General features: G+C 38.8%; 8 protein-coding genes across 8 annotated transcripts; 2 read left to right on the forward strand and 6 right to left on the reverse strand.

The window, feature by feature from the left end:
• Positions 1 to 107: 107 nt before the first annotated feature.
• C9374_011232 (uncharacterized protein) lies at positions 108 to 2,498 on the forward strand (the record flags this gene model as incomplete). Its single annotated transcript, XM_044686865.1, has 1 exon — positions 108 to 2,498. One exon carries the CDS (start codon positions 108 to 110, stop codon positions 2,496 to 2,498), a length of 2,391 nt encoding a protein of 796 aa, XP_044554401.1.
• A 126-nt stretch (positions 2,499 to 2,624) lies between these two features.
• Positions 2,625 to 4,962, forward strand: C9374_011233 (uncharacterized protein; the record flags this gene model as incomplete). The annotated part of the gene is made up of 2 exons (XM_044686866.1): positions 2,625 to 3,186; positions 3,380 to 4,962. The coding sequence occupies 2 exons, from the start codon at positions 2,625 to 2,627 to the stop codon at positions 4,960 to 4,962; spliced, it is 2,145 nt and encodes a 714-aa protein (XP_044554402.1).
• A 289-nt stretch (positions 4,963 to 5,251) lies between these two features.
• C9374_011234 (uncharacterized protein) lies at positions 5,252 to 5,572 on the reverse strand (the record flags this gene model as incomplete). The annotated part of the gene is made up of 1 exon (XM_044686867.1): positions 5,252 to 5,572. The coding sequence occupies one exon, from the start codon at positions 5,570 to 5,572 to the stop codon at positions 5,252 to 5,254; it is 321 nt and encodes a 106-aa protein (XP_044554403.1).
• Positions 5,573 to 6,110: 538 nt separating this feature from the next.
• C9374_011235 (uncharacterized protein) lies at positions 6,111 to 6,566 on the reverse strand (the record flags this gene model as incomplete). The annotated part of the gene is made up of 1 exon (XM_044686868.1): positions 6,111 to 6,566. The coding sequence occupies one exon, from the start codon at positions 6,564 to 6,566 to the stop codon at positions 6,111 to 6,113; it is 456 nt and encodes a 151-aa protein (XP_044554404.1).
• A 1,323-nt stretch (positions 6,567 to 7,889) lies between these two features.
• C9374_011236 (uncharacterized protein) lies at positions 7,890 to 9,044 on the reverse strand (the record flags this gene model as incomplete). The annotated part of the gene is made up of 1 exon (XM_044686869.1): positions 7,890 to 9,044. One exon carries the CDS (start codon positions 9,042 to 9,044, stop codon positions 7,890 to 7,892), a length of 1,155 nt encoding a protein of 384 aa, XP_044554405.1.
• Positions 9,045 to 9,712: 668 nt separating this feature from the next.
• Positions 9,713 to 10,940, reverse strand: C9374_011237 (uncharacterized protein; the record flags this gene model as incomplete). Its single annotated transcript, XM_044686870.1, has 2 exons — positions 9,713 to 10,074; positions 10,124 to 10,940. 2 exons carry the CDS (start codon positions 10,938 to 10,940, stop codon positions 9,713 to 9,715), a joined length of 1,179 nt encoding a protein of 392 aa, XP_044554406.1.
• A 1,050-nt stretch (positions 10,941 to 11,990) lies between these two features.
• C9374_011238 (uncharacterized protein) lies at positions 11,991 to 13,565 on the reverse strand (the record flags this gene model as incomplete). Its single annotated transcript, XM_044686871.1, has 1 exon — positions 11,991 to 13,565. The coding sequence occupies one exon, from the start codon at positions 13,563 to 13,565 to the stop codon at positions 11,991 to 11,993; it is 1,575 nt and encodes a 524-aa protein (XP_044554407.1).
• A 1,198-nt stretch (positions 13,566 to 14,763) lies between these two features.
• C9374_011239 (uncharacterized protein) lies at positions 14,764 to 15,996 on the reverse strand (the record flags this gene model as incomplete). The annotated part of the gene is made up of 2 exons (XM_044686873.1): positions 14,764 to 15,424; positions 15,488 to 15,996. 2 exons carry the CDS (start codon positions 15,994 to 15,996, stop codon positions 14,764 to 14,766), a joined length of 1,170 nt encoding a protein of 389 aa, XP_044554408.1.
• Positions 15,997 to 16,054: the final 58 nt, after the last annotated feature.

Genomic DNA, 16,054 nt, shown 5'->3' on the forward strand with positions numbered 1-16,054 from the left:
AACTCTAATTTGCACTTTTTGTTCATCATTCAACAACAATTCTTCATTTCAACAACAACAAGTTCATCAATTATTGAAGCGATACATCTAAACATTTACATTCTAACATGTGGTACCACTCCTCAAATATAACTGCTACTGGCTCATCGCTGGGGCTTCCCTTGTATCGTTACCCTTCATCTCTTCATTCTCTTCTTGTGGAATTATTTCTTTCAATATTTAATTTGAATCGAAATGATCATCATGTCCACGCTACTCATCATCATTGGTTACCAGTGGTACCAAATTCATATCCCATCCCTTCCGTATTCTCATCATCAAATTCAATTTCCTCCTCGTCCTTGTCATCTGTGAATTATGATTTTCCCTTCTCTTTCAATGAATTTCTCCAAAACATTTCCTCCAATATTTCCAATTCAACCATAAATGCAACTCGATGTCATTCGTCATTATTAAACACATCATGGAGTCGAGAAGCAAATGGACGTGTTGATTATGGACTCTGTCCAGATACTTTTATTAGTTTTGCATTATGTTTAGTTTTTCTTTTGGCATATGTCACAACCATTGTCATGTCTGGAGTAGGAGTGATTTGGAAACGAAAAAGTGGACATGTTTCAGCCAGAAATCCCATTTACATGTTTTTCACACTCATCGCTGGATTTGTTTTTATTGCAGGAATGCTTTTAAGAATTATTATTGGAAGAAAAATTTATCCGTGTGGATTATTGACCATTTGTTTTTTCACATTTCCACCTGCTGTGTCATTGCCAACCATTTTTCGATTAATGAGAGGATTTTTCATGTACAAGATTAATTTATTGAAGACAAAATTATTTGAAAGTCCCAATACGAATGGAAATGCAACTGCTTCGAGAAGAATGTCTGCTTCAAGAGAAGAATTTAACAAACAATTTGAATTGGCTCAACAACAATCTGGATTTAACAACTCCAGTGTCCATCATAATTCAACGATACCTTCAGCCATGTTTGGAAATGAAGATTCCACACAACGAGTGGCCACTGCGTTGGGCGGTACAACACATTCATCCATGGGTCATGAACATGATGAAATTTCCAATGTGGTTGATATTACCTTACCCACAGATATCATGATGTTCACTTCCAATGTGAATGACAAAGCTCCAACTTCTGAAGGAGCTTCCTCCTCAGATCATCACGAACCAACGTTGACAGATTCATCCACTCGTTCAGACAACTCAACAAAAGAAGGTAAAAAGAGACACTCTGTAGCTCATCGTTCAGTAGCTTCCTCCTCATCCTCTTCTCATCCCATATTAAATCCTCATCTTTCGTTGAATAGTAGTAATACTACGGGTGGAAATGGAGCCATGGTTGGATTTATTTTAAATCCTACAACGACCACAACAACCAGTTCGTCCATGATGATGATGGGAATTATGAACAATGGAGATTATGATGAATATGACACGGAAATGATTATGGAAGATTCTGAATCTGCTGTCGATGTCTCGACTTGGAATATGAGTGACTACAAAGACATGTCCGAAATGAGAAGCGAATTAAGAAAGTTGAAAATTTTCAATTTTTTAGTGAGCTACAAGTTTATTTGTGTGGTATATGCATTGGCATTCTTATTTGGGATTGTATTGTGGTTAGTGGCAGGAGGAATTGAGGAAGCTCTCTACAATTCGAGTACAGATCCAAATAAGAAACGAATTTTCTTATTGGATGGAGGAATTTTAGTATTCGATCGAGGATGTGGAATGTCCACGAATACCATTCTCATTATTGGACTCGAAAGTATTGCCTATATTATTGTGGAAGCTGTCTTTTTGGTCATTACTTTCTTTGTCGATCGTGACACTTGGGGAATTAAGAAAGAGACGATTGCCTTAATTGCCATTCAAGTGACAAGTGCTGTATTGTTCATTATTTTGGGAACTTTGGATGTCATTCAGACCTTGATTGATTACTACGTTCCGTACGGATTTGTATTGTGGGGATACATGTTTCTTGAAATTATTGTCGCTGTGACTTTACCTGTCTTGTATGCTATTCGACGAGATTACAAAGAATCCAGACGTTTACTCGATTCTAAAGAAAGTGGTTTGGAAAAGGTTCTCAAAAACAAAAAAACATTTGCAGTCATGTTAGATTTTGCGAGAAGATCCTTCGCACCAGAATCTGTTCAATGTTGGCGTGACATTCAACGATTCAAGAAAACGAAACGTTCGAATCGAAAGAAAGCAGCCATGCACATTTTAAATGCATATTTAACATTGGGAGCTCCATTAGAATTGAACATGTCACGAATTGAGGAAAAACGAAAAGAGTTACTTTGCATCATTGAAAAGGAAGAAAAGATCTCTCCAAATTTATTTGTCATGATTCAGGATCATTGTTTGAATGATATGGCAGATTTGTTTGAACGTTTACGAAATTCGAATAAGGAAATTGCAGAAATTGTGAAAAAACACTCCCTGTCTCGAACACAAGTGAACCCACAGCAATAGAAAGACCTTCCAATTTCCAAAAGTCGATACTGACAAATTTTGGAAATAATCATTCACTGAATACGTCAAGTGTCATGGTTTGACCAAAGGCATCAAAATCCTTTGGTTATCTCGCTCATAAAAAAAATGCAACAAGAAACCACCTCATCCACCACTCTCTCCTCCATATTTTCCCTCCTCTACCAAGAGCTTATAAACCTTCCATCACGGCGGTCCCATCAACCCGTCAAACTCTCTTCATTTGCAAATTCACTTTTTTCTGTTTTTCAAGATTCATCCATTCAACATTCTTTCCAAAACAACAACGATATCGTGAACATCAATGCCACTCTCAACTCAACCCTTCCCTTCAACATTTCCACCGTTTGTCATCCCATTCTCTTCCAGCCAGGTCTTTCCCGAGAAGTGAATGGAACTTATGAATTTGGACTTTGTCCCGATACATATTCAAGTTTTACATTGTGTTTGATTTTAGTAGTGGCCTATGTCGTGACTGTGGTGTTGAGTGGAATTGGAATTTTCTGGAAGAGAAAGAGTGGACACGTGAAAGCTCGAGACCCATTGTATTTGGGAATGACATGTGTCGCGAATTTTGTGTTTGTCGTTGGATTGACGATGAGAATTGTGGTCGGAAGGAAATTATTTCCGTGTGGATTGTTGACGGTGTGCTTTTTTATTTTACCACCAGGTTTGTGTGAATGATGTTTGAATTTGATTTGGGATTATATGAATTTGAATTTTAAATAATAATTATATAATTGAAATATTCAAATAATAATATTTTTAATTTTAAATTTTAAATGAAAATGGATGAAATTGATATAATATTTATTTTAATGATTTTTGTGAATGATTCCGTATGAATGAAAAACATACAACAGCCATGATGTTACCGACAGTATTTCGATTAATGCGACTCTATCTCATGTATAGGATTAATTTAAAAAAGATGAAATTATTTGAAACTCCAACACCACAAGGAACCATGACGGTCAAAGAAATAGATCCAGCAACGACTCAAAATATTCAACCTACATCCAATGGCGAGTCCATGAATTATTCTCTCAATACTACTACCACTACCATGTTTGGACAAGAAGATATTTCACATCGACAAGAACATGTGTCAAGTGTCATGCACGCTGACCTCGTTCCTCCTTCCCATAATCAACAACCACAAACTATGGTTGAATTCCAACAATTAGATGAAGATGCCTCAACCGATAATGATTCCGAAACCATGGCAGATGTTTCCACATGGCGTCTCAGTGAAGTTAAAGATTTTTCAGAAGTGAAAAAAGAAATTCGCAAATTGACCATTATGAACTTTTTTGTGAGTTACAAGTTTTTACTCCTTGTTTATGCCATTGCATTTGTGGTGGGAGTGGCTATTTGGTTAATTCTTGGAACGATCGAAGAAGTGATTTATAATGCAAGTACAGATCCCAATAAGAAACGACTTTTTTTATTGGAGGGAGGAATGCTTGTGTTCGATCGAGGATGTGGATTCACGACAACTACGATTCTCATTGTTGGATTGGAAGCTCTGTTCTATATTGTCATTGAAATTGCATTCTTGATATTGAGCTTTTTTGCAGATCGAGACACTTGGAGTATTAAGAAAGAAGCATTGATTTTGATTGTTTTTCAATTTATTGGTGCAGTGATTTTCATTGTCGTAGGAATGTTTAATATTACTGAAATTTTGTTGGATTATCTCGTTCCAACTGGGTTGGCACTTTGGGTGTATAATTATTTGGAAGTTTGGGTTTGCGTCACACTTCCTGTCTTGTATGCCATTCGTAGCGATGCTTCTCAAAAAGATTCAACAATCGCCGAGAATCATGACATGCAAGCACCACTTTCGATTCATGGCACTCATGACGTGGAGCTTCCACCTGTGACTACCGTTCAAGACACCTCTCGAGAAAGTGGTTTGGAAAAGATTCTTAAAAACAAAAAAACATTTGAAATCATGTTAGATTTTGCGAGAAGATCCTTCGCACCAGAATCTGTTCAATGTTGGCGTGATATTCAACGATTCAAGAAAACCAAACGTTCGAATCGAAAGAAAGCAGCCATGCACATTTTAAATGCATATTTAACATTGGGAGCTCCATTAGAATTGAACATGTCACGAATTGAGGAAAAGAAACAAGAATTATTAATCATCCTCCAAAACGAATCAAAAACAAATCCAATTTCACACCATCTCTTCGACTCGGTTCAAGATCATTGTTTGAATGATATGGCAGATTTATTCGAACGATTGAAAAATGCAAATCATGAAATTTATGAACTTGTTCAAGAGAGTAGTGGAGGTTCTTTGAAGAATCGCAAGTCGAATCGTCGAGCAACAGTGTCTGTGGTTGTTGCTGTAGCCAATTCGCCAACAATTGTTGCAAATGTTGAGGTTGCCAATGATCAAACCACAACTTCCACAACGTTTACTAACAATGAATAGTTGAAATGCAACGTTTTGAAAATATGATTCGTTCGGTGGATGGACATGAATATTTTCATGAATGAACAATGGAACGCAGCACGAATGAACGATTGACCTTAGGTGTACATGGAACTTGAGAATTTTTTTACTCACATTTTATTAAGTAGTAGTGCAGAAAATGACACACACGCACACGCACACGCACACGCATACACACACATCTCTTCGCTCGCTCGCTCGCTAGCGTTACAACAACTCTTCACACACAACCACTTGCTTGTTGTGTCCGCCAACACCAAATCATATTTTAGTAATAGTGATAGTAAGGATAACGATAAGGATATCTATAACGATATCTATATCTATAGGGTCGACGATGATGATAGTAAGGATACCAATAATTCGCCTCATCGTATTCACTTTCAAATCCAGAAGGACCACTTCCTCCTTGACCTGATTGACCCGATTGTCCCTCACCATCTGAGGTATCTTCAGAATCTGCTGGATCGACTTGTTGTCCAGCTGGTGGAGAGGCAGAAGGTTGAGGTTGAGGTGGTTGTTGACAATAACAACAAGCAACAAAGAGAACCAGTAAGGCAACCAACAGGAAAATGATGGATTTCTTCATTTGAGGATTTAGTTTGAAAATTTGTTTTTTTAGAGAGATTTGGGAGTGGTTTAACATTGAAATTCGAAGTATTTGTTTCATGTGGACACGAGTGCATGCTGTATTTGAAATATTACCAAATCGAAAATGGAAATTGAACATTTTGAAGACGAGTTGAAGACGAGCTGGAATGATCTGGCCAAGGTCGAGAGTCAGTGCCAGTCGAACGGTCTGAATGGCACTATTTGGAAATTTAACAAAATTGGAAATTCCAAGAAGGGAAATTCAATGAACGACTCCAACAGTCATTTTAATGCCTTAAATTTAAGGCCATCACTTGATGCAAAGATCAAATCGCCATGCATGCTCTAGACTTGTACCATGCAATTTAATTACACTACTACATTATATTTCACATTTATGATATACAAAATACAGAATGATATTTATATACAGGGATGCATATATATATATACACAAAGTTCAATCAATGACACACAAGTGAACTCTATTACTACACAGTGAGACAATCAATGGTGCCTTGACCAACTTGTATTTTCTAATATTTATATCCATATCCATAATAATATGGCTTACGATAATAATAATAAGGTCTATGATAATAATAAGGTCTTCTATAATAATATGGTCTTCTATAGTAATAAGGCCTTCTGTAATAATATGGTCTTCTGTATCCATAATAATATGGTCTTCTATATCCATAATGATATGGTCTGTATCTATAACCATAATTTTCTTCGCCTTCTTCTGCCTCAAATGAAGGACCTTGACCTGACGAAGATGAAGATTGACCTAAATCCTCACCACTGCCTTCATCACTTCCTTCATCAGGAGATGTTGTAGCTGCTTGTTGTTGTTGGGATTGACCGGTTGGTTTTTGAGAAGAGGATTGCTGTGCAGTTGCTGTTGTTGCTTGTTGGGCATGACAATAACAGCAAGTGAAGAGCAACAAGACGAGAAGTGCAAAGAGAATGCACGATTTCTTGGTGAACATTTGAAGTGTTTTTCTAAGATGGAATGAATGAGGGAAGAACAATGTTGGTGGTTATTGTTAACTGTCAAATGTACTGTTGAAAATGTAAAAGGATTTGAGTGTGTTTTTTTTCTAGTTGCTGTTCGAGTTGTTCGGTTGAAGAGAAGTGGTATGCAATCATTGCTGAGATTTTAAAGCTCGAAACACTCTCGATGTATTTGGAACATTACCATTTATGAATGGCGCTGAACTGAAATCAAGAACTTTTTGACCAACGAGAATATCCGCAACGAACACCATCCAATGCAAGAAATTGGAGAATTGACAATAATGATGAATTTCAATTTCAGACAATGGATGACATCAAAATGAAACGTTCCTGCAAGCTGAATAATTCATCCATTACGATGAGAGCGTATTGACTGTTTTTGAAAGAGATTTTGAAACCAAGGCAATACTAATAGTTCGCGAGATGAGTTCGGTTGGTGTTGTATACGTGGATTTTATGTTAAAATCAAGAATGACTTTGTTCATCCAACATTTACAGATTGAATGGATTTTTCTATATTTTCTTATATAGATGGGAATGGTGATCATCAACAACTATTGAACCTCAACAAATTTTCACGACCTTAACAATTGGAAAATGAGATTTGTAGAGATTTCACATTTGTATGTGGAAGGTAACCTTGCAAATCATTGGATTAATATATGCATAGCATCTGATTTCAAAGAACAATCAGTGGCATTACACAAGAGAACCATCTTGCCATAATACAGCTGACTTCCTCAAAGTACTACAATAGAATTCAAAATCATACTCATAGTAAACACATGAAGCTTCATGGTTGTAATAAATACAATTTAATTGATCAAAATTCTTTTGAAACATCTGAAGGAAATTCTTTTTTTATGAACTTGAAACGTCCACACGTGTTTCGTTCTTGATCGGATTATAGACAAACCAAGTTGAAGATGGTTGTATAACCTAAGGAAACACCAGATTGGTCCCAAGCAGACGTTCCAGCAATAAGAAACACATTGGTGGACAAGTGTTTTTTAATCGTGTCGATGATGAGATTGTAGCCCATGGTCCGAAATACTTATTTTTTAAGCTGTCTGAAATTCATCTATTAATAAAAAAAATACTCTCAACATACACACAACATTTGGAGTTCAATAAATTCCGTAACCCTTAATTGCTCGTTAAGGTTAATAAACGTAAGGCTGTGTGAAAAGAAAGCATAATCATTAACTTTAAGGGATATCGACATTTATTGCCAAGCCAATACACGACTCTCTCGAATTTCTCTCTATTTGAACATTCATCACCTCATATCTTATTCAATACCTTTCATATCTCACTGGTTTTGAATATCCATATCGATTGCGATATCGCCAATAGGGATTTGGACGTCTACGTCTTCTTCTTCTTCTTTGTTTACCATAAGAATCATCATAATCATCAGGATTAGGACGATACCATTCACTTTCAAATACTGCTGCTGATTTCTTAGATCGTCCTCCACGGCCACCACCTCCCCATCGACCAGCTCCTCCGAAACGACCTCCTCCTGCTCCTGGCCATGGATTTCCATATGGCATTCCTCCAAATCTTCCTCCTCCGAACCATGGATTTCCATATGGATCTCTCCATCTCCAGCCTGGATAAGGTGGACGCCAGGTGTCACCTCCTTGCTGTCCTCCAGAACCTTGTCCAGTACCTTGTCCTTGTCCAGAACCTTGTCCACCTCCTTGTCCATCTGTGGAACCACCTTGTCCATCTCCTTGTCCATCCGAAGAACCACTTTGTCCATCTGTACTACCATCAGTAGTGCTATCATCGCCACCATCATCAGATCCACCACTTGTATCATCGCCTCCTGAAGTGTCTCCTCCTGAAGTATCCCCTCCTCCACTTTGACCACCAGAAGAATCTCCTCCTCCACTACTATCACTACTTCCGCCTCCTTGATCACCACCTCCTCCTGAATCACTTCCTCCTCCAGTGTCTCCTCCTCCGCTTGTATCATCGCCTCCTGAAGTGTCTCCTCCTCCTCCAGTATCACCACCTCCTCCACCTTGTCCTTGACCTGGTTGTTGTTGTTGTTGCTGTTCTTGTTGTTGTCTTCTTCGACGTTGTCTTCGAACTCTTCTTCGAATTCTACGTCGCACACAATTTGGACCTACACATCGACGACGTCTTCTTCTTCTTCGACGACGACAATTAGGACCTCGACATCGACGACGTCTACGTCTTCTTCCACCTCTTCCTTGTTGTAGAGAACTTTCGTATTGAGCGACCGAAGCATCTTCGACATGATATGAATTAGTTTGACATTGAATATAGGTACAGAAAAAGAGAATCAATAAGAGAAGGAGTGAAAGTGAAGCAATGGTCAATAGACGACGCTGTTTGGAAATGGAATTTGATGAATGAAAGAATGATGAAATATTTCCGCCATGCTTGTGATTGCCAAAGAGTGTTTGAAACAGCATGTTGTGAACATACGTTTCAATTTTTCTTGTTGTTGTAAAAAGAAATTCATCAGTTTTTCACAAGTGTTATAATTTGTTTTTAGTGTGATCTTTATCGATATAGATGGAAACTCTACAAATTGAGTTTTTTGATATCTTACTGAAAATGGCAATCTTTCATTTGAAGAATCCAACGATTAAGAAGGCAACGTTGGAACCATGGCTGAGAACTGGACAGTTGAACTCGGTCCTGAACTTGTTTTGCTGTATCATTGAATAATGTTAAGATTTTGATTTGGTAAGAAAGGTTTTGTATACAAATTGTTTTCAGCCTTAATTGTGTTATATACATCAGTTTCTCGTTTTTCGGAATTGTAACATAACACTCAAGAAAAATAGTTACGGACTTGTCCTCAAACTTTGTAGAGCTCTATTTCACACAAGGTCAAAACGACCTAAAAGACCTATAGCTCCGTTTCAAGATACAAGTTTCACAACACAACCTTATTAAACAATTTGAGTTTTAATGACAATTTGGCCTTATGAATGCCTTGTTTCCTATTAAGGGTATGGACGCCATCCCATCGATCTAGGATGAATATATCTCCAAGGATACACCATTCTCTCTGTTCTCACTTCTCTCGGTTTTCTGTGATACCGTCTTCTTGGAATGTGAAAGAGATTGCTTTTCAGATTGGGACCTCTTCTTCTCGCTCTCCTATTGGATCTTCTTCTTGCTCTTCTTCTTGAAGGTGCTCTTCTTCTGGATCTTCTTCGAGCTCGACGTCCAGATCTTCGTCCAGCTCTTCTTCCAGATCTTCGTCCAGATCTACGACGTGCTCTTCTTCGTCCAGCTCTTCGTCCTGCACGACGCCCAGATCTTCTTGCTCTTCTTCGAGATCTTCTACGGGAAGGTCCTCTTCTTCTACTTCTTCTTCTTGATCTTCGTCGTTCTCTTCTTCGGCCTCTTCTACGACCTCTACGACGATCTCTTCTTCGGTCTCTTCTTCTTCTTCCACGCTCACCTCTTCGTCTTCCACGTCCTCTTCTCCTTGCTCGCTCTCTTAATCGTCTTCTCCTTGCTCGTTCTCTTCGACGACGTCTGGCTCTCTCTTGTTGCTGCTGTTGTTCATTGGGACTGGGTGTTGGAGAAGGTTCCTGACCACCACCACCGCCTCCAGGTTCACCTCCACCACCACCAGGACCAACTTCTCCTCCTCCTTCCTCACCACCACCTCCTCCTTGTTGGGGTTGTCCACCACCTCGACCAGGTGCTTGACCTCCTCCTCCACCAGGTTCTCCACCACCTCCACCTCCTCCTTCTTCACCACCACCTCCACCTCCTCCTTCTTCGCCACCACCTCCACCTCCTTCTTCACCTCCTCCACCTCCAGAAGGTGCTTGACCACCTCCTCCTCTTCCTTGACCTCCACCTCCAGATGAACCACCTCCTCCTTCTTGACCACCTCCTCCACCTTCCTCACCTCCTCCTCCACCACCTTCTTCACCTCCTTCTTGTCCACCACCTCCAGATGATCCTCCTCGACCACCACCTGAAGAACCACCTCCTCCTTCTTGTCCACCACCTCCTTCTTCCTCATCTCCTTCAGTGTCTTCCCTAGATGATGAAGAAGATCCTTGTTGAGCAGAAATGAGTTGGAAGATGAGTCTTGTAATTTGTTCAATTTGAGAAGGAGTTAATGATGGTTGTTGTTGTTGTTGTGGAGGGAAAAGTGCTTGACCTTTGACCACTGAAAACTTTTCATCCTGATTCAAACTTGAAGAAGAATCTTTCCACCAGCAACAAAGAAGAATGAACACAAACAGACTACACAAGAATAGTTTGCAAGTAGTGAGGCTGTGAAATCTTCTTGCTCCGTGGTGTGGTTGATGAAATGCATTCTTGGATGAAAACATGTTTTTTTTCAATGAAAAACCAAAGATTGGAAATTGGCGTTAAATGTGTGGTCTGATGGCATTCAGGATCAACCCCGATATGGTCAAGCTCACATGAATGGAAAGCTTAATCTTGGTGCTTTAATTCAAATTTAACTTCCTAATTGGATGATATTAGTGATAATTTTGTTAAAATATGTTAATGGAAATTAACTTTAAAAGCGAGGTTACCAAAGCAGGGAATGGACAAATACTAGACTGAGACAAGGATGAGTGAGCGATGAACTTGAAAGTTCAGTTTCTTCCTGAATATGAGTTCCATTAAACTGTATCGATCGTTTCAACCAAGTTTATCTCGACTCAACAGTCTTTATACAATGAACTTGGAATGCTCATGACAATATCAAACGATATTATTAACAAGGAGGCCTTAAATACAATTTGAACAAATTTACAAAAAAGAAAAATTTAATCATTTCACAAAAAAATGAAAAAAGCCATAAGAGCATGATGATGCAACAACAGAATATCAATTTTCCGAAACACGAATTAGTGTTGAACACAATTCAATACAACAATTGTATTACAATTTGAAGGAATTCCTACTTGAAAATCCAGAAGAAAACAACATTTGAAAATCATCATAACGGCTATTTTAAATAGGAACAGACAAGGGTCATGTTATTTATTGAACGACGTGGATACTTGTTGGAAATATTATAGAGATGAATCAACAGATCGTACCACTTGAAAATATATAACATTCTTGAAAATACTTACGAACTGCGCTCAACGTGTTATCGGGAACGATCACTAAAGTAATTTGTTGGATGTTTGATGCAACGTCTCTAAACCAATTAAGCTCTATTACGAATTGTTTCAGTTCAAAGTAAGTCGTTTTGCCCAAAAGAGCTAGATCAATATCCATAACATATTCAAATTTCAAAACGATCATCTTATTTAATAATTTGAGGTTTAGTTACTGTTGAGATTAGAATTCTTACAAAAACTAAATTAAGAAAATTTCTTGCCCGTATTACAGTATTTCATATTACGAACGTGTCACAACTCTTAGCTTTCAGAATAATGTCTTATAGGTATGTGCATTAGGTTACTTTTGAGATTTCCTCTTCTTCGACGAGTTTGTCTTCGTCTTCTGGGAGCAGCTCTTCTTCTTCTCCTATTGGATCTTCTATTTACTCTTCTTCTATTTCTTCTTCCTGCTCTACGTCCTCTCCTTGTTCTTCTTCTGGATCTTCTTCGAGAAGGTCCACCACCAGATCTACGTCCTCTTCTTCTGGATCTTCTTCGACGTCTAGTTCTTCTTCCACGACCTCTTCTTCGCTCTCTTCTTCGGCCTCTTCTACGACCTCTACGACGATCTCTTCTTCGATCTCTTCGACGTCTTCCACGTTCACCTCTTCTTCCTCTTCGATCTCGTCTTCTTAAACGTTCTCTTAGACGTCTTCTCCTCAAACGTTCTCTTAATCGTCTTCTCCTTGCAAGATCCCTTAAACGTTTTCTCCTTTCGAGTTCTCGAAGTCTTGCTCTATCCGGTTGTGTTTCACCTGGTTTTGGTGTTTGAGAGGGTTCCTGACCTTGGGGTGTTTGTCCACCTTCTTCAGGACCTCCTGATGGTGTTTGACCTGGTTGTCCTCCACCAGTCGTAGGTGTTTGACCTGGTTGTCCAGCGCCAGGTGGTGTTTGTCCAGTTCCACCACCTTCTTGACCACCTTGTGGAGCTCCTCCTGGTGGTGGTGTTTGTCCAGCTCCAGGTGGTGTTTGACCTGGTTGGCCAGTGTCAGGAGGGGTTTGTCCTGGCTGTCCACCTTCTTCACCTCCAGTGCCAGGTGGTGTTTGACCTGGTTGTCCTTCACCAGTCGTAGGTGTTTGACCACCTCCAGTCTGACCTGATGGAGCTTGTCCACCTCCTGGTGGTGTTTGTCCAGTTCCAGGTGGTGGACCTGATGGAGCTTGTCCACCCTCTTGACCTCCAGGTGTTTGACCACCACCCGTAATAATTATTGTCGATCCACCTCCAGAAGATCCACCTCCTCCGTCACCTCCTCCTCCAGAAGATCCACCACCAGAAGAACCTCCTCCACCTGAAGATCCACCTCCTTCGTCACTGCCTCCTCCTCCACCTGAAGAGCCACCTCTGCCACCAGAACCACCCCTACCACCTCCAGAAGATCCACCACCAGAAGAACCTCCTCCACCTCCATCATCATCATCTGAGGAATCTCCTCCACCTGAAGATCCACCTCCTTCGTCACTGCCTCCTCCTCCTCCACTACCACCTTCATCATCATCAGCTTCATCCTTATTTGACGAAGAAGTTCGTTGTTGAGCAGAAATGAGTTGGACGATGAGTCTTGTAATTTGTTCAATTTGATCAGGAGTTAACGATGGTTGTTGTGGAGGGAAAAGTAATTGACCTTTGACCACTGAAAACGTTTCAACTTGATGATTGTTATGAGTTGAGAAAATATGATCATCCACCACTATGGTTGTTGTGGAATATGAAGAGTCTTTCCACAAGCAACAAAGAAGAATGAACACAAAGAGACCACACAAGAATAGCTTGAAAGAGAAGGTGTGAATTCTTCTTCCGTTGTGAGGAAATGCATTCTTAAATGTAAACATGTTTTTTCATTGAAAACTCAATGATTGAAAAACGATGTTAAATTTGTGGTCTAGTTGCAACTTTCAGGATTAATCCCAATATGGTCAGGCTCACAAGAATGGAAAGCTAAATCATTTCAAGATACATTGTTTATTGCTTTAATTCGAATTTGACTTCCTTATTGAAAGATATCTTTGATAATTTTGTAAATTTATCAAAACGGAAAATGACTTTAAAAACGAGGTTACCTAAGAAGAGAATGGACAAGTGACTGGGTTGTGAACTTGTGAAAGTTCAGTTTCTATTGGTACTATTTATGAGTTCCATTGTATCCATAGTGTATCCATGGTTTTGCTCAAGGATTGTTCTATGGATACAAACTTTATACAATGAACTTTGTAAGCTTCATTAAGAATGTGACATTTGTTTAGTAGAATAAGGTTTTTGAAACATGTTGGACCGAAAACAAGTGAGTTGATTGTGAAGCCAAAGTTTTATTACCTGAAGAGTACGCGTTGCAAAAGAGATGTCTATTGAAACGTAATTTATTGTCCAGTACAAGGAATGATATTGATCAAAAAGGTAAAGATCAATGCAAAAGTTTAAACTTTAATTTATTTGAAACGAGATACAGTTGGAAACAGCTCATCCATCTACTGGTTCTTCTTGATCTTCCGACTCGAATTGTGGATAGTAATAAGGCTGTCTAGCGTACTGGAATTGATAAGAGTATGGTCTTGAGTAAGAATAATATTGTTGAGAATAATAAGGTTGTTGCTGACTGTAATAGAAAGTATAAGGAGGAGGATTGTAATACGAAACGAAATATCTTTGGTGGTAGGGAGGATCCAAGGGAATATTTTCTCCATAGATTTGCTTTTGTGCTGAAACAAGATTCGTGGACGTGAGAACGACCATGACAAGTGCTGTCATTAACAACAGCGTAACGACCACGGGCTTGTTGACGGTTTGGATCATGATGGTAAGCGATAGGATAGAGATTGGCGTAAAAACGAGTTTTTTTGTTGTTATGAAAAGAAAGAGGAATGGACTTGCTCAAGTGATCGAATAGTCCAAGTGTGGAAGGATCACAACACTCGATATGAGTTATTTCTAAAGATGGAATATAGATGAAATAAATTTAAAAAAGTAAATTTTGCATGTGTGGAAAGAGGGAGTCAGCTGTGTGTAAATGTTCCAACAATATTGACTGATGCACTATACTTTTGTATCTTGATGGACAGGTTGGTCATTGATATGTTGTTCTATTTGATGTACTTCTTTTTCCTTCATTTCTTGATTTTGATAAGGCACTGTCTGATTTTCATTCTTTGCTTCATATTGCAGAATCAAAGGATTGTATAGCAACAAGACGAAAATAGCAAAGACCAACACTCCAAAACACTGCAAAAAGTAATCAATAATATGTAAATAACCAGCATACAATGAAGTGAATATGGAAACCACGGCTGCCAATATTTGAATGAAGGCGCTTACTATCATACCAATAATCAAACCAACAATCTTAATGTAAGGTCTTTGCAAAGACTGAGCCAAATTCATACTGCTTTGATTGGATTTGGCTTGTGACACATTTTGAGAGCGTTTTTTAACAACATGCAACAATCGAGCTCCAATTGCAATAAATAGTACTGTTTCCATAATCATTACACCCAAAAAGATAAGGAAGAGAATCACATAAATGGGAGTAACATCAGTTCTCAGAATCTTCATTTTGAGGAGTAAATTGATAACTCCATTGACAATAATGAGAGCAATGAAAATCGTTGCAGAAATTGCAGTGATGACAGAAACGGACCACCATATGATCTTGTAAGTCTTTGCCGTCATTGCGCCAGCCATCTTGACAGTCTTTAAACTAATGACATTGGTGACAACAAAATTGTCAACAATCAAAACATCACCAAACTCAACTACTTACAAAATAGCCATGATGAAACTCATAATAACCAATATAGTGGCCATTTGCGAAATCACAAGCACATTTTCAATGACAGAAAACACCCACAACACCACTTGATACGAATTCAAATTCGTCACTTGCGTTAAATCAACAAATTGGTTCACTCTCAATGCAGTTCCATTATAAACCAATCTGAATATCAATCCAAAATATTGCACCAAAATGAACACTGAAAGCAAGAAGAAGAGGATTTTGTGATTTCTCTTTGTCGTCTCTCTTGCCTTATACATGATGAAACCAATCACTCCAATCAGAATGGTAAAGACTACAATAAAGAAACATGAATTGACAATGGAGGAAATGTTTTCGACGGAGTTGGGAAAGAGTTTGGAAAGAGAGGCATGCGTGACGTTCGTAGTAGTGGTACCATTGGTGTTGTTGTTTTGAGAGGATTGAAACAATTCATAGGAAGGATAAAAGAGGAATTTTGAAATATCGTACAATGAAAGCTCAGCTGGCGAAGACATTCTGATGAAAGACAATTCTTATTGCTTCAATATCTGAATGTATGGCGGCTTGGTCAAA

This window comes from Naegleria lovaniensis, assembly GCF_003324165.1.
Source record: "Naegleria lovaniensis strain ATCC 30569 chromosome Unknown tig004, whole genome shotgun sequence".
Classification (NCBI taxonomy): domain Eukaryota; phylum Heterolobosea; class Eutetramitea; order Acrasida; family Naegleriidae; genus Naegleria; species Naegleria lovaniensis.